At 40.8% G+C, this 27,824-nt stretch overlaps 1 protein-coding gene and 1 pseudogene across 1 annotated transcript in view; both read right to left on the bottom strand.

Annotated features, from left to right (window-relative positions):
- Window positions 1-1,072, bottom strand: part of LOC103257161 — a 7,387-nt pseudogene extending 6,315 nt beyond the window's left edge.
- Window positions 1,073-9,834: 8,762 nt separating this feature from the next.
- The window catches only part of LOC103257151 (Alstrom syndrome protein 1-like), a gene marked incomplete at its 5' end in the record, with an annotated part of 67,499 nt that continues 49,509 nt past the window's right edge, over window positions 9,835-27,824 (bottom strand). The window contains 7 exons of the mRNA XM_008054878.2: window positions 9,835-10,193; window positions 11,341-11,440; window positions 14,520-14,583; window positions 15,507-15,690; window positions 16,443-16,678; window positions 17,369-17,572; window positions 18,687-18,807. Coding sequence (XP_008053069.2) covers window positions 10,149-10,193; window positions 11,341-11,440; window positions 14,520-14,583; window positions 15,507-15,690; window positions 16,443-16,678; window positions 17,369-17,572; window positions 18,687-18,807 — 954 coding nt within the window. The remainder of the gene's footprint in view (window positions 10,194-11,340; window positions 11,441-14,519; window positions 14,584-15,506; window positions 15,691-16,442; window positions 16,679-17,368; window positions 17,573-18,686; window positions 18,808-27,824) is intronic.

The raw sequence follows: 27,824 nt of genomic DNA, 5'->3' as shown, positions 1-27,824 counted from the left end.
CCCGCGGGCTCAGGCAATCCACTCACCTCAGCATCCCAAAGGCGTGGGATTACAGGCTGAGCCACCGAGCCCGGCTCCTAGGCTGTTTTTTTGAGATCCCTCTATTTTCTTGATATGTGCACATAATGTTATAAAGTCCCCTCTCAGCATCACTTTCATGGTATCCCAGAGTGATTTTTAATATATACATAGAGCACTGTACAGTTTTATTAACCATTCAAGTCTAGTAGCATCTGGTAAGATTGTAATGGTATTGGGATTGAAAAGTGAACAGATAATCAGCATCTGACAGTTCAAAAGAAGCCACTACATACTCTTTTCACAAATGTTTTCACAGAGCCAATACAGTACTAGCCATGAACCCAGTACACCGTGTACTGAAGTAGAAAAGATGAAACTAGAAACATAGCTACATTAGAAAGACCAACACTTTAAAACAAAAACAAAAATGCTTTGTTTCTTCCCTTTAGTTCCTAAAACAACATCTTACAGTCTAGATCTACCTATACAGTCCTACAACAGCTTCAGGAATATTTGTCAGGAGAGAAAAAAAATAAAATGACACTGGACAGTACACTCTTTGGATATTTAGGAAGGTAAGGGGAAGAAAGTTTAATTATCAGAACAAATTGATCAGCTTCAGTCTCATCAGCGGATATTTGGATTCTTTGTTCTTCTACACATCTTCAAAGTGTTTATCCTTCTCTCACAAACTCTCCCATTCGGCAGCCGTTTGTGCCTCTTGGTTCTTTGTTAACTTCCATCTTGTAGGTCAGTTTCTTCTCTACCATTTTACTAAAGTTGTTTTCTTCTACTGCTTTCTGAAGTACTTCTTTCTCATGCTCTTGTTTCTCAGCAAAGTACTTCAAGACCTCAGCTTCATGGGATTTGCATCTTTCTTCTGCAGCTTCTAATTTCTTCTGAATTTTCTCCAGGGAAATATCCTTCTTCTTTGGAGGTAAAAGGGGAATCCTGGAATGGATTCTTTTAACCAAGGGCTGAGCATAAGCTCAAAAGCCTGGCCTGAGGCATTCTTCTCCAATTCTTTCACCTGAATATCAGAAGAGGCCATGATAAAGAGAAGAGACAAGAAGTGTACCCTTCTCAATCCACTGGGGTAAGGAAAGCCCTGCTAGGTCTGAGTTGCCTGGCCACACTCTTCCAGAGGTTTTGATATGTTATGTCTTTGTTTCCAGTTTTCATTTTTTTCCAGGAATATTTTTATTTCTGCCTTGATTTATGTGTTAACCCAAAAGTCATTCAGAAGCATGTTAATTTCCATGTTTTATGTGTTTTGGAGGATTTCTGCAGTGATATTTAGTTTTATGCCACTGTGGTTTGAGAAGATGCTTGGCATTAGTTCAACTTTTTGAAATTGTTTTATTCTTGACTTATGCCTTAGAATTTGATCAGTCTTGGAGTATGTCCCATGTATTGACTAATTTAATGTATAATCAGTGGTTGTTGGGTAACGTGTTCTATAGATGTTTATTAGGTCCAATTGGTCAAGTATTGAGTTAAGGTTCCAGATCTCCTTGTTAGTTTTTTGCCTTAATGATCTGTCTCAGGCTGTTAGCAGGGTATCAAAGTATCTGACTATGATTATATGGTTGTGTATGTCCTCTTTTAATTTAAGTAGTAATTGTTTTATAAATCTGGATGCACCTGTGTTGGATGCAATATTTAAGATGGATATTTCTTATTGGTGGATTGAGCCTTTTATCATTATGTAGCATCTGAGACCTTTTTAACTTTCATTGTTTTGAAGTCTGTTTTGTATGATATAAGAGCTACCCCTGCTCTTGTTTTCCATTTTCCTGAAAGACATTTCTCTGGCCCCTTACTTTAAGCCTATGGGTGTCCTTGCAGTGAGATGAGTTTCCTGGAGGCAGAAGAATGTTGGATCATGTTTCTTTTATCCAGTTTGCTACTCTCTGTCTTTTGATTGGCATGTTCAGTGCATTAATATTCAAGCCAATTATTGATATGTGAAGGTTTATCCCTGCCATAATGCTCTTAAAAAGTTGTTTTGCTGCTTGGTGTTGCTCTTCTTCTTCCTCTTCTTCTTCAGATTTTGTAGTTAATCTGTATATATCATACAGATTACTGTGTTTACCTGTGCTTTTGCAATGGGTGGAACTGTTCTTTTGTTTCTATGCCCAGAATTTTCTTAAGCATCTTCTAAAGGGCTGGTCTGGAGGTGGCATATTCTCTTAGGGACTGGATGTCTGAAAGGGATTTTAATTGTCCTTCACTGATGAAGTTTAACTTGACATAGAAGGAAGTTCTTGGTTAGAATTGCTTTTCTTTTTTTTAAATTAGAAAATATAGTTTATTTAAAAGGTAAATTAGAGACAGAAAGAAAGAGGAGATTCACTTCCCCAAGGTATGGAAAGGGGCCAAAGTCAGGAAACATGGCAATGGCCATGACTCAAAGAGCACACAGCCACACCAGAGTCTAGTAAGGTAATGGTCTTCTTTTCTTTAAGAAAGTTAAGGATGGGGCCCCAGTCCCTTCTGACTTGTAAGGTTTCTGCTAGGAAGTCTGTTGCAATTCTGATGGGTCTTCCTTGGTAGGTGGTCTGATCCTTCTCTCTAGCTGCCTTTATTGTTTTTTTTTTTTTTCATGCTTACCTTGTGGAGATGGATTACTATGTCTTAGGGATGGTCTTCTCATGTAGTACCTTGCAGGGATTCTCTGGATTTCTTGTGTTTGGAAGGTTACCTCTCTAGTGAGATAGGGAACATTTTCTTGGGGGATCTCTTGGAATGCTTGTTCCAGAGTGTTGTTTCCTCTTCTGTCTCAGGGATACTAATAAACAATAGATTTGGTCTCTTTACATAATCCCACACCTCTCATAGGCTTTACTCATTCTTTCTGAGCCATTCTTCTTGTTTTTGTCAGACTGAGTTAATTCAATATTTTGATCTTCAAGCTCTGAGATTCTTTCCTCTGCCTGATCAATTCTGTTGCTTAGGCTTGTCATTGTTCTTTGAAATTCCAGGAAGGAATTCTTCATTTCTAGGACTTCAGATTGTACCTTTCTTATGTTGGCCAGCTCCACTTTTATTTCCTGCACTGCTTTTGTTGCCTGAGTGATCTTTGCTTCAGCTTCTCATTTTTTCCTTGGCTATTTTTGCATCCACTGTCTGAATTCTGTGTCTGTCATCAGGGACAGGTAGTTCTGGATGAGTTTCATTGTATGGGGTCTGGGAGGTACTTTTGTGGATGATGTCTCTTTAAGGCTTTGGGAAGTGCTAGTATTTTTTTCACTGGTTCTTCCTCATTTGTGAAGACCAACTCTTCTGTTTTTATTATGATTTTTTGAAACTTATATTTGGCTGAGCTTGGTGGCTCAATCTGTAATCCCAGCACTTTGGGAGGCCAAGGCAAGTGGATTTGCTGAGACTACAGGTTTGAGACCAGCCTGGACAACTTGGTGAGACCTCGTTTCTGCAATAAATCAAAAATTAGCTGGGCATGGTAGCATGTGCCTGTAGTTCTGGGTACTTGGAAAGCTGAGGCAGAAGGATTGCTGGAGCCCAGCACATTGATGCTGGGGTGGCAGTGAGTGTGCCACTGCACTTCAGCCTGGGTGAGAGTGAGACTCCAACTAAAAAAAAATTTTTTTTTATATTTTATTTTGAGGTTGTCTAGTACAACCCATGACCAGGTAAACAAGTGGACCTCCCCTTATATCATACAGGCAAAGCTTGGGCCTCCCCTTAGTCCCTACCCTGGCCAGCCTAAGATCAGGCACCCCCATCAATGCTGTGCCCCTCTCCCCCTGGCAGTATCTGCCACTGCCAATCCCCTTCCCACAGTATTATGGCAAATGTTCAGGGTCTGCCCATGAGTGGGAACATGTAGCACTCTGTTCTTCGTTTCTGTGATAGAGCACTGAATATTATAGATTCTAAATCCATTCAAGTTGCTGCGAAGTCCATATTTGTCCTTTATGGCTATGTAATATTCCATTGTGTATACTTACCACATTTTAAAAGTTCAGTACAGTTTTGATGGGCAGCATAGTTGATTCCATGTTTTGGCTATTGTGAATAGTGCTGCAATAAACATGCATGTGCAGGTAATCTTTTTTGTAGAAAGATTTGAGTTCCTCCAGGTATATTCCCAGAAGGAGGACTACTGGGTCATATGAAAGGTCAATTTCAGTTATTTTAGAAATCACACTTTTCCACAGAGGTTGAATATTATGATTTGCTGTTGTTGTTTTATAGTTAGGTATGGTCTAACTTCTTAGGGCCTTTTCTACCATTGAAAAGAATTCACACAGAGAGAGAGAGGGGCTGCTAGCACCACAGGCACCTTTACCCCACCATCTCTGGTTTCAACTCTCCTGCTAGGCAGTACTCAGAACTCAAAGTGATTTTCTACCACAAAGTTTTTCCCACATCCAGGCTGGTCAAACTGCTTTCTGATCCCTAGTTGCGAACTCTCTGTGGAGATCAGGAGGGAGGTTGGTACCACGGCTGCTGTGGCAGTGCCATCTTCTCCGGAGAAGTGCTCCCACAGGGAGACAGGGCCACCAACTGCCCCTTCCCTGCCAGAGGCTGATCTTCACTTAGAACTCAAAAGCAGGATCTGTTAAAGCTTGCTCCAAACCAGCATTTACCATGGAGGGACTTGACGGTGGGGTGAGTGGAGCTGGGAAGTGGTCTTTCCCAGTCTGGGAGCTGGCCACCAAGTATTGTTGGTGGGGCGCACATGTTCAGGGATCGACTGGTCATAGGTGTTTAGAGCTCAGAAGAGTTTGGTGCTCCACATGGGCTCTGTGTCCATGTGGGAATGGACACCATGTGGCTGGGGGGAGGAGAACCGTCACAGACCATGTCAATAGCACTCACTCCTCTCACATATATGTCAGAATTGCAAATCTGGTATGAGCTTGTGCCTGACAGAGATGGGGCATAAGGGCTCCAAAGCAGCCATCTGCTCTCTTTCCTCCTCTCTCCCTATGTGTCATCAGAGTCCTCTGTCTTAGCCTGCTCAAGCTGCTTGGGGTCACTGGCTACTGGGACTTTCTTCCTTGGTCTGCCCTGAGAGAAGCCAGTTGGCTACTACAAGGTGGCCATCTTGGATCCCTACCCAATTATTCTCATGTTTCTATTTATCCCATTTTTCTATGGATAATTTTTAAAAATTGAATAGAAGCTCTTTATATATTCAGAGTACAAATACTCTGTTGGTTACATGTGCTACAATGATATTCTCCCATTTTGTTCCTTACCTTTTCACAGTTTTTATGGTGTTTATAGATAAACAAAAACTTAACATTTATAATAAAACAAAAGTTTTTTTTTTTACTAAAACAATTTAAATATATATATATTTTTTTTTTTTTTTTTTTCTTAAGAGATAGGGTCTTGCTGTCACCCAGGTTGCATTGCAGTAGATGATCACAGCTCACTGTAGCTCCAGCTCCTGGGCTCAAGGGATCTTGCCACCTCAGCCACCAGAGCAGCTTGGACTACAGGTATTGTGCCATCATATCTGGCTAATTTTTTTTTTTAACCTTTTTGCAGAGATGAGATCCAGGCTGTTCTTGAACTTCTATCCTCAAGCAGTCCTCTGGTCTTGGCCTCCCAAAGAGCTGAGATTACAGGTGTTAGCCAGCATGCCCAGCCCCAAATGAATGTATCAATCTTTCTCTTGGCTGGCTCTTTGCCCTCTAAGACATTTTTTCTGTAAGTTCTATATTATTGTAAAAAGTTTTGCACTTCGCATTTGTCATTTTTTAATTTAGTTTGTATTTCTATCAAAGTTATGTATGTGGCTGTTTTAAAGAGCCAGACTTGTATACATTTGTTATGCAAAAGAGTGGACCCACCCTTCCCTGCATGTGCTCACCTGCACCTCCATAACAGACTGGGTGGCTCCTGCTTGACTGGTCAGGCCTAGCTCGGCTGTTGTCTTAGCTGCACAAGAGGTTGAGGATAAGTTTCCACCACATCTACATGTGCTCTTGCCCTCTCCAGCTTTTCAATAGGGTTAGATAAAAAATTTTAAGGACCAAAGTTCCAGCAAGTCCTCAATGAGGTGTGGCCAGATTCACATATTCCTGTGATTCCTGACTGTCTCACCATTGCCCCAGTAAGGTCAGAACATCAACTATGAGGCAGGCTATCCTGAAGACACAGTTGTTCCTGTTTCGTTTCATGTGATACAGATAAACGGGGAAAAGGTGGAAGGTGCTTCTGAGAGTTCCCAGTGTTAGGCACTACCTTAAGAGATGGAGACCCTCGCCCAGACAGGACACTGAGGAGCAGCCCTCTCGTCCTCTTGAGGTACATGTGTGCCATCTCATGACAGTAGGCATCAGCTCCAGAGACCAGAAAACAACTAGGGATAGGAAACCCATTGCTACAGAGCTTGTTGGAGTTTTTCCTGAATCTCCTATTAGATGCTGCACAAAGGCAAGAATTACAACCATCTTGTTCCCTTTGTGTGTCCAGGGCCAGGCACAATGTGCAGCACGTGGTTGGCTCAATAAGAATTTGTTGAATGGCACACAGAGTGATACGTCCAGATCTGAGGCCAGAGGCTCTGAAAGGCCAGGGAAATTTGTCTGATAGATGTCCTGAGGTATTTGAATTCAAGAGGAGATATTCGGATGTCTGATCAAGTTTGAGGTCGAATAAGCGATAAATAGAAAACTGAATGTCTGCAAAAATATAATAATCAGTTATTTTTTTAAAATGATACAAATAAAAAACCTGCAGGAATGGATAAATCATTGTAGTTTTACTATATATCTTAGCTTAAAATAAAGAGAGTATCGATCTACACTTTTCTCAGATTCTTGTCTTATGAAACTAAGCAGGGGTATGCTTTTTTCCAGTCTAACCCCATCTGCCTCATAGCTAGTTGAAGTTCTGGACTTAGTATAGCAATGATGAAGCTGGACAAACACTATGAGAAAGTCTCAGGGGTTGTACCAATATGTGAATTTGGTCATGCCTCTTTGGGGACACGCTGGAAATTTAGGCCACAAGCCCCATGCAGTCTAGAAAGTTGGGCTGAACTCTGATGAGGGATCTATTTTCTCTAAGTCCAGAGTAGCGTCTTAGATCTTATCTCTGCCACAATAAGAGTTTCCAAAGAAAAGTCACCAGCTTTGGAGAAAATAAGTGACACACAAATACACCTACAGAGGTAAAGATTTGACCCTAATCCTTAGAAGAAGATAGCTTGGGCTACTGATCATTTCTGGGTAAACTAGGGCTCTCTGACTGGAAGAGAAGCAGATATGTCTAGAGCTGCTCAGACCAGGACAATTAAGAGTCCATATCTATGCTCCTTGTGACTGTGATTCCTTAAAATGTAGTCCAGTCAGATTTGGAAAATGACCTGCTCTGTCCCACTCCAGGTTTGGTGGTGCTGGAGTTGTCTCAGACCAGGATGCTCATCTTGGGGCATTTAAGGGAGCAAGGGCTATGGAGATGAGCCAGGGGTGCCCTCTAGAGGCCAACAATGTTAATTTTAATTTTAATTTTAATGCTGTTTCTTGTCCCTGTGCCTACCCTGCCCATCCAACTACATATTTAGTAAGAAAATGGGAAAGGCCCATAAGCAAGGCTTTGGGCCCATACAAACAAGTCTAACATCATAGGTAAAATCACACAGCTCCCTAACTGGAAAGACAAAGTCCACGTCCACAGTTCAGCTCTGCCTCCCATCCTAACACTGGCCAGAACAATGCTTTGGGGCATACAGAATGCATTGTGATTTATAGAGTACTCTGCCTTCTTCTTATACTCCCTCCCCACACTTGCATGTTGCTGGGGGTAAACAGACCCAGAAGCTACCTTCAGAGGAGAGGAGAGGCTGAGGAGACTGGAGTCTAACCTCCAGGAGAAAGAGGGCGGTGGCCTCTCAGGTTAGGTGTGACCTAGGCCTAGGGTGAGTAGACTGCCTTAGCCCGCAGGTTCGAGACCAGCCTGGGCAACTTGGCGAGACCTCATCTCTACCACAAAATTCAAATATTAGCTGGGTACGGTAGCACGCACCTATAGTTCACCCAGTTACGTGGAAGGCAGGCAGAAAATCACCGGAGCCCAGTAGGTCGACACTGGGATAGCCATGAGCATGACACTGGACTCCAGCCAGGGTAATGGAAAGAGACTCCAACTCAAAAAAAAAAAAAAAAAGAGTGAATGCCACCCGAGCTCAGCACTAGGGGCAATGGTGCAGCCTCGACCTGGACTTCCTGCACTTATGAAAGGAAAAACAAAACAAAACAGGAGGCTCAAGGCCCTGCCAGGCATAGGAGAGCATGTGGCTGGTAGACCAGAGAGCTGAGCAGCCTGATGGCTCCATGAGTGGCAGCATGAGGTGGTGACTGTGTGGTTTCTGCCAGGTGCTCAGCCCAATGTGTGCAGAGTGGGAACAGCCCTGAGCTCTGAGGCAGTGCAGATTCTGCGAGAGGCCCTAGCATGGCCTGTGAGGCTGATCATGGGGTTATCCAGGCCACACTCAGCCAAAAGGCTATTCTCCTAGGAGGGGTAGGAAGACTGCAGTTGTGAGACTCTCAGCAACCTGCCCCCCTTCCTAGTACATTCTGTACTCTAATTTTGCCTCCCATTCATGCCTGTGGCTGGTGACCTGGGGAAATCCTGCTATAATGTGAAAGCAGGTCTGTAGGTTTCCTGTTGAAACAAACCCCATGGAGATGTCAACAGGTTCCCCCAGTGTACCTGTAGCAACACCCCGAGGAATTGTGTTCTGGCTAGGAGTGGGAAGAGTGGGTGTCAGCTTCCAGCTGGGCTTCCCAGGCTCTGAAACCGATTGTTCTGGGAAGGTGTCTGGCTGGATGACACTGTCCTGGGCCTAAAGAGAAACATGTTCATCATTCCCAGTCAGACTCCAATCTGCCCTGGTTTTCTACAGACCCAGGTCTGAGACAAGTTTCTCTTTCCAATCTAAATAATAACCTCCACAAGATGTGTAAATAGTTGCAGTGTTTTTGAGCTAAGGAGGAGGGGTTAGAGCAATTATTAATCATATCATTTTACAGGTAAGCTGGAGCTTAGTTCAATACCTTGTCCAGCATAAAAGGGAAGAACTAGGAGTCGGCCTCACGCACTGTGGGTTCTTTTCCCAGCATCCTCTTCATGGCCTCCTCTGGGTCCTGCAGGGAGTCTGGGGAACAGGATCTGAAGGCTCTGAACTGAGCTTGGGGGCAGAGCATGCTCCTTGATCTGGCCTCTCAGGAAGACTTCTGGGGACAACTGTCCCCTGCTGACCCTACTGCTGGGGTTCACTAAACTTACAGGGAGGTTGTTTAAAACCTTCTTCCATCATTTTGGGCATTAAATGAAATTTACGCCACAGAAAATAATCTTGTTATACTTTGATCCAGCACTGGATTAAGTGTTTTATGTGCATTATCTCTTTTAGCAACTCACCTTTTTCAGAAGCTGTTCTCTATGTTATAAATGGTTTCACGTGTGATGATAAATGGTCTGAGGATTTAATCCTGAAAACAGAGTGTGGGTGGAGGAAGTTCAATCAACCAAGGCTAGTGGCCTTTCTTCCTGGCCTACAAAGCTAGGCCCTGGGACAGCTGCAGTGAGACTGACAGGAGGCTCTGGACTGGACGCGTCCTGCGGGAGTTGCTGGGCGTGTCTATGGGTACCCTATCCAGACATCCTCTCCACAAAGCCCACGACAGGGGCTCACCACAGCAGGCTATGTATGTGGAGACAGGCCACATTTCGATCTAAGAGCCTATTCCCTCCGTTGATGCATTTAGACACCTCAAGAGAGACAATGTGGACTCTCGGCACCTCTCCAAATGGGAAAGAAATGCTTACTATGAGTCAATCCAAAGTCATTTATTTACTAAAAGTATAAAAACACATACAAAATGAGACTCACTCTTGGCCAGAATTAAAAGATAAAATAATTGTAACGCACAGCCCTGTGGGCAAGGCCACTATGAAGAAAGTATTGCTCCTGAAACATTAGCAGTTTTAATACCCACGCTGTCCCAGACTCTTCTTGAAGAGTTTCAATTTCTAAATTATACTTGAATAAAGAATAAGCTTTATTAAATCGGACTCATAGAAGGATTGTGCTTCTCAAGATTCCCCAAATAGAATTCCAAGGCTCTGAGGAGAATAATCTGTCAGTCCCAGGGGACTTTCCTCCCCAGGAGTTGATTGGTCACTTTCTGTGGAAGAAAAGAAGGGCAGGAAAGAAGTCAGGTCCTTTTGCCATCAGAGGCAGACACCACTCCTCCCACCACGCATGCTGCTGAGGAGAACCAGTGTGTCTACCCAAATCTTGTTTATTTTACTCAGTATATGAAAGTATATGATAATTATACAAAAAATACTTCCCGAAAGGTTTAGAAAAATGATGCATCATCAATACCATCATTTCTATACAGATATAGATAATCTATAATTCTGATAACTCATAAGAGTTGACAACTCTTATGCCACTCAAACACATTTGCTAGTTTATTTAAATAGTGCTGGAGGTATTCGACTTAGCCACCAGTTTCCACAGAGACAAGCACAAAGAGGCCTGGCCTGGTGATGCTGACACACCAGACAGGCATGAAGTGCCTGGGGCCTCCCACCTGAGGCAGCCGCCCAGGTTCTGGGGCATCCTCCAGATGTAGTCCCCCAGTCTCACATCAGTCTGAGATGAACTGGTCTTTTGATTTCTGACTTTCAGAGTCCTCTGGAGTGAGGTGAGGGGGTTGAGCGGGAGACAAGAACAGTGAAGGATATGGCCCTTCTAGCTTAGTAGCCAGTCTGCTTTCTTGGGGAATTAATTGGTAGAAGGGCTTCTACCGACTAGGACTTGGACTTCTTGGACTTGCGGCACCACTGACACCACTGGGGTACAGGCAGGGAAGGGTGGCAGCTTGGTGGCATTTGACGCCCCCCCCGAATGTTGACAACTCTTATGCTACTCAAACACTCTCTAGTTTATTTTAACAGTTCTAGAGGTATCTGACTTAGCCATGAAGGGCATAACATTGCCATCTGCGACTACGGAGTGAAAACCTGACAAGTCTGATATTTTGGACATTTCCACCATGACTCCTGGGCACGAAATCTGGTTTCATTTCAAACGTGAGCATGGAAAGTACTTTACACATTTCGGGCTGGAGTACTCAACCTGATGTGAAATCTAATCACAGGTGCCTTATCTTCTGAATTTCAGCACTGGCACGTTGTGAGTTTGAGTTCCCTCCTCAGAAACGGTTGACTCCAGGGGCATGCTCAATAGATTGGCAAGCTTCTCTCCATTTCTTTCATCTGATAAACCTGATCCATCCCGCTCTCCACAGAGGATGGACTAACCTTTTTATACAGCTGGGCTCGCAGCCGGTATGACTTATATTCCGATCTCCTCTTCTCTTCTTCTCTCTTTTTCCGTACTTCTGGAAGCTGTTCGTAAATCCTTAGGAAAGACAGAAAGCAGGAAGGTTACAAGGGTGTGGAGGATCACGACCCTCTCACCACCTCACCCTGCGCTGTCCTGCTCCAGGCACTCATCTCTCCCAGACAGGCCAGGGCCCTCAGGAGAACCCTGACCGAGGGGTCACAATCTGAAATGGGAGACAGAGAAACACAAATACAATAAAGTCCTGCCAATAGAGGTTACTTCCGGGAAAGGAGTGGGATAAAGGGGGTGGAGGTGAGCTTCTGTCTTCCGCTCCACATGCAAACATGCATTGTTTCAGTATATTAAGCAGGTATCACTATTGTATTTTCAACACTAGAAACACTTTGGAAAAGGAAAGTACTAACATGGTCACATCTAGAAAATACTAGAGAGTAACAGGAAAAAAAGAAACGTATTCTAAAGGAAAGAGGTTAGGAAAGGCTTCAGGGGAAGATTAGGTGTGAGCTGGGTGTGAAGAACAGTTAGGAGCAAAAAGGGAACAGGAAAAGAAGGGAAAAGGGACACTCAAGTTAGGGAAACTGAACCTTGGTGACTCCTCTCTGAGAACCACTAGATTAAAGTATCTCTTTATAGTGTGTGTGTGTGTGTGTGTGTGTGTGTGTGTGTGTGTGTGTGTGTGTGTGTGTTTATGTATGTGTGTGTGTGTATATATATATATATATATATAAAACAGTTATATATATATATAAAAAACAGTTTCCCCTTTAAAATTTATTTTTATTTCTTTATTTTTATCCACTTCATATATATATTTTATCCTCATCAAACATATTTTATTTTGGAGTTGCAGGGTACAAGTGAGGATTTGCAGTATAACTAAATTGTATGCCAGTGGGATTTGGGTTTCTAGCAAGCCTTCTCTACCCCTGGTACCCAGGGTGATTATGGCACCCAGTGGGTGGATGGGGTGTTCCCTGTCCCCTCTCCCTCTCTTCCTCCTTTAGCAGTGCCCAGTGTTTGTTGTTCCTACTTTTATTCTTACATGCTCTCTGTTTAAGTCCTGCTTATGAGTGAGAACATGCAATATTCAGGTTTTGTGTTTCTGTGATAGTTCACGTAGAATGATGGTTTCTAGCTGCGTGCATATTACTGCAAAGGGCATGATTTTGTTCTTCTGTATGGCTGTATCGTATTTCACCATGTATATCACACTGCATTTTCTTTACTCAGTCCACTTTTGATGGGCATCCAGGTTGAATCTGTATTTTTGCTACTATGAATAGTGCTACAATAAACAAACATGTGCAGGTGTCTTTGGTAGAGCAATTTGTTCCTCTGTGTACAGTCTCAGAAGTGGGATTGCTGGGTCATATTGTAGTTCAATTTTTAGTTCTTTGAGAAAATGCTACACTGCTTTCCACAGAAGCTGAACTAGCTCACATTCCCACCAACAGTGTAAAAGTGTTCCTATTTCTCTGCAGCCTCATCAACACCTGTTGTTTTTTTACCTTTTAATGACTGCCATCCTGACCAGTGTAAGGTATCTCATTGTGGTTTTGATTTGCATTTATCTGATGATCAGTGAAGCTGAGAATTTTTCATGTTTGCTGGCTAAACATCCCTTTAAATTATCTATTAGGGTTTACTCAATGGCGAGTAAAAAGAAAATTTCAAGAGAAATACTTAAATGCATAAAATAAATTGTTTTTACGAACCACTACTTTAGAAGCACTGTGCTAAATATAAAACTATTCTTATTAAAGCAAGTCTCCAGTGAACCCCTAACAAAGTAAGCTTTAACTTAGTTATCCCATAACATTATCATAATCAATATGTGCACATCTCAAATGAATTAATTACAAAACATTTTTTATTCTAGTTTTACATTTTATTTTATTTTTGGAGATGGGGCCTCGCTCTGTCATCCAGGCTGAAATACTGTGGGGCATGATCATAGCTCACTGCAGCCTCGAACTCCTAGATTCAAGAAATCCTCCCATCTCAACCTCCCAAGTAGTTAGGACTATAGGTACATGCTACTACCATGCTCAGCTAAATTTTTATTTTTTGTAGAGATGGAGTCTCACTATTTCCCAAACTGCTTTCGAATTTGTGGCCTCAAGTGACCCTCCTGCATCAACCTCTCAAAGTGCTGGGATTACAGGCGTAAGCCACCATGCCCAACACTTGAATGAATTAATGGTAGTTAATGCTTGATGAAAAGTAAAAACATCTACCTCTGTACCTTAGCCACTCAATTCTTTCTCTCAAAGGCAACCACTATTATCAGGTTTTTGTGTCTTTCAAAAATACTCTATGCATATAAAAATATATACATCCATATAAACACAAATATTTCTTTTCAAAGACCACAAAATGTTAACAGTGTACACATGCTTCTGAAATAGGATTTTTTTTTTTTTTTCTGAGTCAGGGTCTCACTGTGTCGCCGAGGCTAGAGTGCAATGGCACACTCACGGCCACCCCAGCGTCAACCTGCTGGGCTCAGGCGATCCTTCTACCTCAGCCTTCCAAGTAGCCAGAACTACAGGTGTGCGCTACCATGCCTGGCTAATTTTTTGATATATTATAGAGATGAGGAGCCACCAAGTTGCCCAGGCTGTTCTCGAACTCTTGGGCTCAGACAATCCTCTCGCCTTGGCCTGGCAAAGTGCTGGGATTATAGGACTGAGCTACCACACCCGGCCTAAATGGGATTTTTTTAAAGTTTAGCTTAATGTGTCTTGGACAGTACTTTTTTTTCCTCACTCAGTTGGATGAATTCCTAGAAATGGGATTGCTCAGATACAGAGTATGGCACAAATAAATATCTTAGTTCAAAATATTCTTTATTTATATTTGGGCTTCTAATAAAGACAAGCCTTACTAAGGCATGCAAATTTGTGGAGGATTTTCTTCATCTTCTGCATATGAGTCATTTATACCATGATCTGCTATTATTATCATTATTATTTTTTTTTTAGTGCCATTAAGTGAGAAATTACTTTCACAACTTTCTCATAATATTTTAAATTGAGCATAATACCTTTATTCTGAGGGGCAAGCAAGAGCTGCTGACCACTTGGTGGCCTGATTTACACTTCTATAATTACTCTTGTTCTTTTGGTCTTACCGTTTAGATCTCTGAATCATTTCCTTCTTTCCAATAGGTTTGTTCTTCTGTGCAGCCAGGAAGACTAAGCAAGAGAAGAAGGAGTTTTCAGTATACAGTGAAGGAAGGAAGGAAGGATGTGACCCTCAAGAGCTGTGAGAGGGAGCTGCTAGGACTCCGTGCCCCCTACCCTGTGCTGACAGGACTGGGTGGTAAGCAATGCCCAAGGCAGGCCCAGGGCTAGACTAGGGTGACTGGGACATTAGCCTAAGGCATTTGATAGCACAGCCTTGACAGCTTGAACTGAAAAATTGGCCAGTTTATAGGTAAGATTGTGATGAAGGCATTAGGTAGTACTTTATTTTTCACAGCTTTCTTGTTATTTTACTGAGATCTTATATTTAGCATATATTTTAAGAACAGACTACCTGGGTTCAAATCCTAGCTTTTACTTATTAGATGTGTAATCTTGGGCAAGGTATAATCTCTCCTTGCTTCAGTTTTCTTACTGAAAACTACTATTGATGGAGATACCTTGAAGAGGTGCTACAAGCATTAAGAGAAAACAGTGTTTAGGTGAAATATAAGGGCTACATAAGTATTTATTAGTATTATTTATTACTAACAAATAAGTATTTATTAGTATTAGTATTACTACCCGATAAGGTAGGCAAGGCTGAAATAGGCCCAATCTTTAAAGTAAAAAACATATTTTTGGAAGAACTTGCTCATGGACACAGAGTTGCTTGATTAAAAACAACAACAACCAAAAAAAGCCCTTCTCAGTGCACACTCTCATTTTTAAGATACAGTACGGGGCTACCCAGATCATGAAAATACTGAGAGCTAGTTGGACAGGTTCTGCTAGCTAAGGAGATTTTAGTTTTGGCAACAAAACATCACTTTCTGTTCCTGTAACTGGCCTGGCATTTAGCAGTGTTCCACAGCCTGGAGGCAGACCTTGCCTTCTCTATTCCACTAACAGGAAAATAAAAAAACAGGGTGCACCTTTCCTGGGCAGAGGGTGCATGGGATTCTGGCAGCCTGGCCATTCTCTCTCAGTGTTGAATAGGGCATCCCGCTCACTCTGTAACATGTTCTGCAGTTTCCTTTCCTGGACTATTAACTTCAGGCGCTTTATCCGCGCCCCAGAGCGGGAGATGAAGTCAGGTCTGTGGAGCTGAAGTGACTCCTAAGGAAGAGAAAAAGTCCCACCCTCACATTAATTATGCAGTTTACTCTCAAGTGCCCAGAAAAAACAAAACAAAACAAAAACAAGACACCTGCCTAATAGGTCTGAAGAACCTGTTTCTAATGCTCAGGAAATATTTAGAGTTGAAGAATACTCTGACACCTCTCTTTGCAGAGGAGTTACAGCAGGAAAACCAAAGGGATCAAAGAAATGCCTTTAGAATAAGCCAAGAACTAAGACTGTGGCAATTACGACTCTCCCAAATGTCAGTGCAAGAGCTTTGCCCACCGTGCTATAGTGAATTTTCTCTTCAAACAAATACATCATTAAATAGTGTTTCCTTTATCCCACAAGAAATATAGAATAAGAGACGTAGTGCCTTTTAAATCCTGTGTTAAGCAGGAATAGAAGTTACATAAAAGAAGGAACACATAAGGCTGCACAACACCAGGCCTCGGAGCATTCCACATGCAGATCTCCACAAACCCAATGAACAGTGCCACAGGTCCTCCTTCTAGTGTCTTGTCCCCAGATCCAGAGAGTGATACACTATTTAGAAAGTTAAACGTAAGGCAGCCTTTGATTAATGAAAAGAAACCAAGCCCCTAGAGGCAGTGAAAACAGATGAACTGCAGAGTGCTGGACCAGAGGGCCGCATGACTAAACCTCAGCATGCTGAGTCACAGAGGGAACTTCTTTGTGTCTGGCCCTTCTTCTCCCTAAACATGGGGCTCAAGTTAACATCACTGCACCTGCAGAGTTGCTCTCACAAACGGCTTCGGTGGATCTCTGCCATCGCCTCTGCCTTGGCCTGCCCCCCGACCATCCATGCGCTGTCCCTGCCAGTTCTGTTCCCGCAGTGGTTCCCTCCAGGGTTTGGTTTTGGTTATTGGTTCAAACCAGGAGATTCCAGGGCCACAAATCTTGGGCAGATTTTCCTTCTTAGATCCAGACTTCACATTTTCCACGGGAACAAACCATGAAATTCCTACGAGAAACATATTTAAGAAGGAAAAAAGACTTCTCATTTTTTACAGCCCTCCAACTCTCATCAGAGACACACATATAATATGTAATATAAACTCCCAGAGACCTCAGCTGTCAGAGGACACCAGGGTGTCCTTAAGCTTGGTTTAACTGCAGGTACTATTCCGTAATTGTAATGCTGGATACTTTGCAAACTTGCTAAGCTGGTGGCTGAGGGCAGGTGGGATCAACATAGTGGCATTTAGAAACAAAGAATCTCGGTCAGGCATGGTGGCTCACACCTGTAATCCCAGCACTTTGGGAAGCCAAAATGGGAGGACTGTTTGAGCTTAGGAGTTCGAGACCAGGTTAGGCAAAAAAGTGAGATCTCATTTTTATAAAAAAATTAGGTGGGTGTGGTGGTATGTGCCTGTAGTCCCAGCTACAGGAGGCTGAGGTGGAAGGACTGCCTGAGCCCAGGAGGTTGAGGCTGTAGTAAGCAGTGATTGTGCCCACTGCACTCCAGCCTGGCAACAGAGTGAGATGAAAGAAAGCAGGGGGGAAGAAGGAAGGAAGGAAGGAAGGAAGAAGGGAAAGGGAAAGGGAGGGAAAGGAAAGGAAAGAAAAAGAAAAGAGAGGAAGATACTTAGCATTGCAAGAGATTTGAAATTTACTGGTTTTTCTGCTACAAAATCTAGAATTAGAAACTGACCTTCACAGGAATTCTGCTTGTTCTTCTTTAACTTTCTGTCCCCAGGATAACAGGTAAAAAGCACTTTCTCTTCAATTTTTTCTTCTGACCAAGAAGTCACATCGCTATTCTCTTCTAATCTAGCCTCGCTAGAACTTGGAGTTGGGAAAGTTATCCCAACATCTCGAGTGTGTTTTTTGGCACCATTCACAATCTCCAAGTTACCTAAGGGGAAAGGACCACAGATGTCTCTGGGAGCAGCCTTGAGGCTGAGTTGACAGGTTTCTTCAAGTCAGTAAGTGAACCCTTTTAATAATTTTAAAGCATACTGCCTTTTTGGGGGGTGGAGGAGTGGGAGGAGAGAGAGGGAGGAAGAGAAGAAAGGAGCGGGGAGAGAGGGAGAAGGGAGAGAAAGGTTTTTTTTTTCTCTGCAAGTCAGCTTAGATTTTACAAGAAAAGAAAAACTAATATAAGTTCAAAGGGAAAGGTTTTCAGTTCTGATTCCAAGTGAGAAAGATGACAACCACCTATATCAGCAGTCACCCAGGTAAGACAGAGATTGACAGAAGTGAAGACAAGATTTTGTTTTATAAAAGCAAAAGGTACAGAAAGGCACAAACTGAAAAGGCTCCTACCCAGTCCTGTTCTCCATTCACTCTGTTCACAACCCATATGACCCCATATGATTCCAGATAATTTTTTTTTTGCACATTCAAGCAATTCTGTTCTCGTCTTTATTTTACTTTAAGAAAACGCTATAGTATGCTATATACTGCTCTGCACCTTGATTTTTCTTTTTAAATTATATATCTTGGAAATCTTACCCTATTAGAACAGACAGAGCTTTCTCATTCTACGTAGGATTTCATTATTTGGATATGCAATAATTTATGTAACGAGTCAGTTGTTGATGGGGATCTAGGTGATTTTCATTTTCTATTATAACAAACAATGTTTCAATGGCTAATCTTTATTGTCTATATGTAAGTATATCTATAATGTAATTCCATATATGCACAGTGCATCTATGGGATAAATTCCCAAAGTAAAAATGCTGGGTCAAACACATTTTGATACGAAAGATCAAATTGCCTTTCATGGCATGCCAACTTATACTCCCACTAGAATACACGAAAGAACGCATTTCCCTATACTCTTGGCCCACACACTTATCATCAAACTTTATTTTTTGCCAATCTGGTAGGTGAAAAATGGTAGCTGGATATAGTTTTAATCTTCATTTACTTTATTATGAGTAATATGAGTAATATTATGAATATTTCATATGTTTAAGACCCATTTGTATTTCAACAGAAAAGTCTGAATTCAAATAATTTACCTGCTTGAATGCCCTTGTTTAACATATGCACATTTTGCTTGTTGCAAAGGGTAGAGTTCGAGCTCAGGAAACTACTGGCAGAAGATGAAATAGAGTCAGAAGAAATCACATGGTTTGCTACCTGGAAAAATAAAAGAGTTTAGTTATCATTACTTGCAATCAATGATACAGTTGCCCAGAGGATAAGCAAGCCTACACATTACCAAGAGCTCTTTCTAATCCATTTCAACTTGTTTAGATGCAGTTGGAGGAAGCTTGAGACAATGTGAACATGTTGCCATGTATTTGTAATAGGGAAGAGAAAGCTGTTGTCCCAAAGCTGGGATAGGGCTTGAGCTATTGGGTGATGACAAGACAAAAAAAGGCTGGGTATATTCACAGGGCTTGGGAAAAACTCTGAAGAGAAGCTTCAGATATTAGCCTAATGCATCTTCAGAATAGAATTCTGAATTCACACCTGCATGTATCTCCGATGTGAGATAAAAAGGGCTAGACACAGCTAATTAAATGACCTGCAGAGAGCGTTTTCCAATTAAGAGCAGACTCAGTTATACAACGACAAACACCAAAGAGCTACAAGGTCCCATGAGAAGTCCTGAATGGAGTATTGCAAACAGTATTAAAAGTCCCAAAGACCTTTTTAGTTATATCAGGGGAAGTAGAGCAATGAAGGGCAAATTCAGGTCAATGAAGCTGATGGTGGAATGTTGACAAATGACAAAAAGATTAACAAAACATAGTTGAACAAACACTATAGCATCAAACAGTATTTCTTAAATGTGCTCATAAAAATATCTCCTGGGGGGAAGGGGAGGCTAACCCAGAAAAATGAGTTGGAATCTCTAGGGAGGGCCCCGGGTGTCTATATTTTGAATAAATGCCAGGTGATTTTCTACTCAGGCAAGTCTGGTCAAGGTGAACTAAAGCCCAAGTCAGGGGAGGAAACTGAGAGTATCAAATCCCTTGAACTAGATAAGCTATATTCTAGGGTCTTCGGGAAACTCGCAACAGAATCTTAGAGAAGTCAAATTATCTTAGACATTTGAAGGTACGAAATGTTTCAATTTTCAGAAAGGTAGGTATTGCAATCTGGTGGATTTAACAATGATGATCTGTAAAATTTAGAATGGATCACCAAGCTGATAATTTCCAAGGAAAATAAAAAATTGGCAAATCTATTCTCAAAAAGCAGGCAGAACAAGCCCTGCCAGATTAACCTTGTTTTCCCTAATAGGTATGGTCACTTGACTGGCAGAGCAAAATAATGTGTAATTTTTTGGAAAAAATGGCAAAAGGTTTCATGGCATCTTTGAGGGCAAAATGGAGTTATATGGGTTGGATGATAATATAACTGGACAGAACAATAACTAGTTGAACCAGCCTTACTCAAATATTATTCCAATACAGACAGAGGTCTTTACTGTGTGGTACATGCTGCATTTGGCAACAAATATTTACTAAGCATATCCCTGGGTTTGGCTCTGGCTACTCGTTCTTAAAATTTTATGTATTGCTGGGCACGGTGGCTCACACCTGTAATCCCAGCATTCTGGGAGGAGAGAGGATTGCCTGAGCCCAGGGGTTCAAGACCAGCCTGGGCAACTTGGCGAGACCTTGTCTCTACAATAAATCAAAAAGTTAGCTAGGCATGGTAGTACGCACTGTGGTTCCAGCTACTTAGAAAGCTGAGGCAGAAGAGCTGCCTGAGCCCAGCAGGTCCAGGCTGCGGTGGCCATGAGCATGCCACTGCACTTAAGCCTGGGTGACAAAGTAAGACTCCTTTGTTTAAAAAAAAAATTGTATATATCAATGTCTTGGAACCATGAAAAGCAGAATAAACTCTCAGATGTGTTTATGATGCTGTCAATATCATAAATAATAACAGGAATGATGGGCCAAATCAAAAAAGAGCATGTTTAATAGGGGTAATTGTAAAGCTCTGTGCATTAAACGAAAGGAATAGCAGCAACTTTGATGAAGTAGAAAAAGGTCTGTGTCTGGAATCCAAAGACCTAAGCCAGTCTCAGATCTTCCCTTTCTTAGCTGTCTCTACTTGAGCAAGCCACCACCTCTTCGTGTCAGTGTTACCATCTAGAAAAGGGAACAAAATCTGCATTTCGAATACAAAAGTGTTAGAAAGAACAAAGGATTTAGATGGCAAACTGCAAAACACTAATGTAAAAACCATGAGACTGCTATGATGTTAAAAAAAAAGTGTCCAAGTACTGAAAGGATAGTAAGGAGGTTGTAACTGATGTGCAACACACTGTACCTTCTCTGCAACACACTGTACCTTCTCTGCAACTGTTAAAAAAGACGGAGGAGGTACTTTAGGTACTGAAAAGGTATTGAGAAGTGCTGCCTTTTTTATTAACAAAATATCTCAGAAAGAAAAAAAAGTCCAGAAAGAAAGGAATAAGTAAAACTCATTTTATCTACAAATGATATGATCTTGTCTGTAGAAAATACTAAGGAATCTACAAAAAAGTACTAGAATAACAAGGTTAGCCAGGTTGCAGAATATAAGATCAATAAAAAAATCAATTGTATTTCCATATTCTAGCAATGAGCAACCTGAAAATAAAACCAAGAAAACAACCCCACTCACAAATGCACCAAAAAGAATAAAATATTTAGGAACAAAGTTAACAAGAGAAGTGCAAAGTTTGTACACTAAAAACTGGGAGAAATTAAAGATCTAAATAAATGGTGAGACACTCTGCATACATGGATTGGAAGATTCAAAATTGTTAGGAAGATTCAAAATTGTGATTCTCCCCAAATTAATCTATAAATTCTGCACAATCTCTATCAAAATCACAGAAATCTACAAGCTGATCTCAACTTAATATGGAAATTCCAAGAACCACAAAATCCAAAAATTATTGAAAAAGAACAAAACAACAAAAAGGAATAAATAGATTGTACGAAATTAAAAAAGAAAAGACAGAGTACTTATATTTCCTGATTTCAAATCTTACAAAGTTAGTAATCGAGACATTGTGGTAATGGCATAAGGATAGGCAAAGACATATCAATCAATGGAAGAGGATTAAAATTGCAAACATAAACTCTTATATTTGTGATCAAATTAATTTTCAACAAAGGTGTCAAGGCAACTCAGTGGAGAAGATATTAGTTTTTTGAACAAGTGATGCTAGGACACTTGGATATCCACATGCAAAAACATACATTTAGATAACACACCATCTACAAAAATGGACTTCAAATGGATCACAGACCTAAATACAAGAACTCAAATGGTAAGATTTTTAAAAGAAAACATAGGAGAAAATCTTTGTGACTCTGGTTAGGCAAAGAGTTCTTAAATATAACACCAAAAGCATGACTCATAAAAGAAAAACATTTTAAATTAGAATTCATCATTACTGTACAAAAACCATATGTACTTCAAAAGACACTGTTTTAAATTAAAAAGTCAAGCCACGGACTAGGAGAAATTATTTATAAATCGTACATCTGATAAGACTTGTAACCAGAATATATAAATTACACTTACCACTCATTAGGAAGACAACCTAACTTTAAAATGGGGAGGCCAGGTACCATGCCTGTAATTTCAGCACTTTGCCTGTAATTCCAGCACTTTGGGAGGCCAAGGCAGGAAAATTGCTTGAACTCAAAAGTTCAAGACCGGCCTAGGCAACACAGTGAAATCTTCTGTCTACAACAAATACAAAAATTAGCTGGGCATGGTGGCATGGTAGTGCATGCCTGTAGTCCCTGTAGCTACTCAGGAGGTTGAGGCAGAAGGACTGCCTGAGCCCAAGAGGTTGAGGCTGTGGTGAGCCATGATTACGCTACTGCAATCCAGTCTGGGTGACAGAGTAAGACCTCAACCGAAAAAAAAAAACAAAACTGAGGAGACATCAAAGAAGATGTAAGTGGCCAATAAGCACATGAAAAATGTTCAATATCAGCAATCATTATGGAAATTGAAGTCAAAAATCACGAGACACTACTTTACTCTCACTGGGATGGCTATAACCAAAAAAGATGGACGATAGCAAGTGTTGATAAGGATGCAGAGAAATGGAAACCCTCATACATTACAGGTGGGAATGTAAAATGATAGCCACTTTGGGAAACACATTGAGTTTTTTAAAAGACAAACACAAACTTATCATGTTACTTAGCAATTTCACTCCTAGATAACCATCCAGAAGAAATGAAAATGAATGCTCACATAGAAACTTTTACATAAATGTTAATCGCAGAATTTGCATTATCCAAAAACATAAATGAAACAATCCAAATGTCCTTTGACTGTTAAAATGTGGTGTATCATACAATGGAAACTATTCAGCAATAAAACTACTGATGTATACTACGATATGGATTAACCAGGAAATTATATTGAACAAAAGAAGACAGCTGCAAAAAGACTGCATAGCATATGACGCTATTAATATTTATATGAAATGTCCAGAAGAGGCAGCAGGCAGATTGAGGGTTGCCTGAGGCTGGGAATGAAGACTGACTGCAAGTAGGTATGAGGGACCTTTTTGTGGTGACAGAAATGTTCTAAAACTGAATTGTGGGGATGATTCCACAGCTCTGTAAATTTACTGAAAATAAATGAACTGATGCTTAAAATGAATGAATTTAATGGTAAATTATCCTTCAATAAAGCTGTTTTTTTAAAAAATCTCTAAAAACATGGAAGAAACTGATAACATTGCCTTTGGGAAGGAGAGCTGGATGCTGAGCAACAGGAGTAGGAAGGGCATTCTTTATCAAATATTTTGTGCCAAGAGGTTGTACTGTATTACCAGTTTAAAAAAATGAGAATAAACAAAATAAAAACTGTGGGGAGGTGTGGCAATAAACACATAGCGGATTCAAGAGGAGGAGTAAAATAACTTAGGCTACAGAAATGTTCTAGCCACTGAAAGGAAGGTGATAAATTGATTCTGCCAATATGTGCTCTCACCACCTGAAGCACAACATGCTTAGTTCCAAGGGGCATGTTTAAATAAGGTACCAACACACTTCAACCCAGGACAGCTGCCAAATTCAAAAAGGAGGGTAGAAACCATACAGAATGGTTCAAAGAGAGAAGACCTGTGAGAAAACACTTCAGGGAAGGAAGTCGGGGCCTGAGAGAGGGGAGACTAGACCTATTTCCTGGGCCTTCAGAGGGCAGTTGCAGGAACAGAGTCCCGGAATTCTAATGCAAGCAGATTTTGAATTTTTATAAGTTAAATTATTTGATAACTGGAGCCTTAGTCAACCGGAACAAGCTGCCCATGAGCAGTGCGAGGTGGATCTCCTGAAGCAGAGGCTGCTGTGTCCTTTGGTGCAATGCAGCAGAAGCAATGATGTGATATGGGAATGGGCAGGACCACAGAACTCCTATGGTCCCTTCCAAGCCTGAGATTCTGTGAGCCCCCTTGTACTTTCAAAGTATACGGGCAGTCATGGTACGCACCACAGGGTGTGAAAAAGCATAAATACACTGGATTAAATGCCTTGGTGTGTTTCTGTTTTCAGCTCAGATCCTTCTTTCTGATTTAGTAATTCCTGCCTGTAAAAAGGTAAATATTTTAAAATAGAGAAATAAACTCTCCCAACAAAATATATTTATTCTGCCCTTCAGAATGATGAAAATCAAAAGGACAGACAAAAATGAGTGTTTATTACAATGTGGAGAACTGGAACCCTCATATATTGCCGGTAGGAATATAAAATAGTACAGGCACTTTGGAACAGTCCAGCAGTTCCCAAATGGTTAAACATAAGAGCTATTATGTAACTGAGAAATGCCACTCCTAGGTATCTACCCAACAGAAACAAAAACATACGCTCACACAAAAACTTAAGAACGTTCATAGCTATTTTGTTCATAATAACCAAAAAATAGAAATAACCCATATGTCTATGAACTGATGGATAAATAAAATGTGGTATATTCATACAATGTAATATTATTTGCTCATCAAAAGGATTGAGCCCATGCTATGAAGTGAATGAACTTTAAAACATTATTTTAAGTGAAAGGAGCCAGTCACAAAAAACTACATAATGCGTAATTCTGTTTGTATGTAATGTCCAGAATAGGCAAATCTATAGAACAGAAAGTAATCAAGGTGGGGCAGAGGTGGGAGGTTGGGGAAATGAGGACTGACTGTTAATATGTACAGTATTTTTTTGAAGAGTGTTTAAAATGTTCTAAAATTAGATTAGGGTGATGGCTGCACAATTCTGTGACTATACCAAAAACCATTAAACTGTACACTTTAGGTGAATTTTATGGCATATGAAATATTTCAAAAATCTCAAAAGATGCATTTATTCATGTATGAAAACTGAAACAAATATGGATTATGAAGTCTTGTTTGGAGAAAAAAATCTTATGCTTTAAGGTCCAGTGTTAGTGAATCAGTAATAAAGAACAATGGAAGGTGACCAATAGTGATGTTTTCATGTAATTAACAGACATTCTAAAAGAAATATGGACACTGGGTGCTGGAGACATGATGGAGCACTATGAATATTCTAGAGCTAAAACCAAGTGCAAGCTGTCAGAATCACTGCAATCATGTCAGTGTTGACTTTTATCCACAGATTCTCATAATCACAATGCACAGGCCTGTACTGTGTCCAGTTTGTGCTGAGGACTCACCATGGAACAGAACATTTTTTCCCCTGAATTAATTTACAGATGCTGTCAGTAGATCACAACAGTTCACTTTTCTTTAGCCCATGGACGAGTCTCAGGCATCTCCTCTAATGATCTCATCATGCCAGAGCCTGGGTGTGGATCAGCCAGCCCACTCAGTTCTCTGCAATGGATCTTATACATAAAGATTTATGTGACTACAAGTTAACTGACATCAGCTACCATGGTTTAAGTTTTCTGTTGCATAGTATGAGGAGAGACATGCTCACTAGCTGCTTCTGTTTTAATTTCTATGATTAAGAGAGCAAACTCACCTGCTGATGCTTTATTTCACAGTGGGAAAAGAAAGTAAATGCCACCATCTCAGAGATGTTTCAGGCTTTGTGTAGTACTTTTTAGTTAAATTAAAATCCAAGTGAGACTCATTCCCATAGTTCCTAATTAAAGACATCAGCTAGACCTAGAAGTAAAAGCTTCTTAATTCAAATATCACGTGTTAGGTGGAAATTGAGCTTAGAAAAACATATCCAACACACTGAACAGTCAGAGTAAAAATGATAAATAGGCTGGGCGTGGTGGCTCACACCTATAATCCTAGCACTTTGGGAGGCCCAGGTGAGACAAATGCCTGAGCCCACAGGTTCAGGACCAGCCTGGGTAACTTGGTGAGACCTCATCTCCAATAAATCAAAAAATTAGCTGGGCATGGTGGCGCATGCCTGTAGTTCCTGCTACTTGGAAGGCTGAGGCGGAAGGATTGCCTGAATCCAGCAGGTCGAGGCTGCAGTGGCCATAAGCATGCCACTGCACTCCAGCCTGGGTGACAGAGTGAGACTATGACTCAAAAAAAAAAAACAAAAAAAAACACAAAACAAATAATGATATAGTTCATGGCACTATACAAATAATGATATAGTCCATGGCACAAACAAAAATTTGCCGGGCATGGAGTGCATGACTACATTTCCAGCTACTTGGAAGGCTGAGGCAGTAGGATCACCTGAGCCCAGCAAGTTGAGGCTGTGGTGGCCATGAGCATGCCACTGCACTCCAGCCTGGGTGACAGAGTGAGACTCCAACTCATCAAACAAGAAATGTGCAAATCAACTAGCAATTGTAGTCCCAGAAATATTTACTAACCACCATGGAGTGACACAATCACAAAATGTCTGTCCAAAAACAGCATTTCGACATATTTAATTCCTAGAGACAATATAAAAACTTACAAAAGCAGGAACTCAGATAGTAACTCTCAATTACCTATACCTTTAGAAAACAAGAGCTTGTGATCTATTTCTGCCAGTAGAGTCAATTAGGAGACTATGAAAAATCTTCTCCAGAAAACTAAGAATGCATTGAGCCTGCATAATAGGTCCACGGAAAGTTTCTTTTAGTATGTGAATGAGCAAAGATTGCAGAGATGCAACAATTCTGGGTGATGCCAAAACCCAAACTATAGCTATGAGAGGATATGGCTAAAATGCATTGGAAGTCAACATGGTCAATGGTCATTAACTCAGGTCAAGAAACTATAATGGTATAGTAAAGTTTCCCAGATAATGGCAGGGTTTGAGGTAGAGAGAAAGAAAATGAACCAGAAGCTAAAATCCTCAGTTAACAAATGGGAAAAAAAGAATATTGACAAAAGATGCTAAAACACTTGGAGAGGGTTTTGGAGAGAGCTAAAACTTTGGAGAAAGCAAGAAGACATGGGTCCCAAAGGTTTTTCGATTAGGTTTAAAAAGTATGGTCTGGAAATAGCCTTATATGTTTTTCTACTTTGCATCCCCCCCAAATATCTTTAATAGCTATGAGAATTATGATCCTACACAGATGATTCCAAAATCTTTCTTTCACTCAAGATATACTAATGAGGTCAGATACACCTCACTTGTTAGATATTTTCACTTGGATGTTCTGATCCAACCTCAGGTTTAATAAATAAAACTCCTTTCTTTACAACTCCAGTCAGAATTAGTGTCCTCTTCAGATCTTTCCATTTTGATAAGGTATCCATACATTATTTCATTTGTTTTGAATTGAAATTTCAAAAGGACCATGCCAATTAATTACCAAGTCTGATTGGAGTCTACTAAACAAAATAACATTAGCTTTTCCTAATACATTAATTTTTGAATATTGCTTTCTCATTTAAAATACTTATTGGCAACTAGCTACCCATTTGTAACTAAAATTATACCTACGCACACACACACACAAATTCCATGTGGATTAAAAGTTTAAATGCAATGCCTATTCTCCCAGAAATATTAAAAACAGGAGAATTTTTAAAAATAAAATTTGAGGTTGAAATATCTGTCTTAGCATGAAAGAAATAAAGAAATTGAGTACATAACAATACTACTGCAATACTAATGCAATATAATTAATGCTTAAGAATCAACAGGAACCTGGGCACTGTGGTGTGTGCCTGTGGTCCCAGATACATGGAAGGCTGAGGTAGGAGGATCTCTTAAGGCCTAGAGCTTGAGACC

This window comes from Carlito syrichta, unplaced genomic scaffold, assembly GCF_000164805.1.
Source record: "Carlito syrichta isolate Samal-C Ts95f unplaced genomic scaffold, Tarsius_syrichta-2.0.1 Scaffold80100, whole genome shotgun sequence".
In the NCBI taxonomy this organism is placed as follows: Eukaryota; Metazoa; Chordata; class Mammalia; order Primates; family Tarsiidae; genus Carlito; species Carlito syrichta.
The sequence above is the reverse complement of the archived record's forward strand: the minus strand, read 5'-3'. Positions and strand labels throughout refer to the sequence as shown.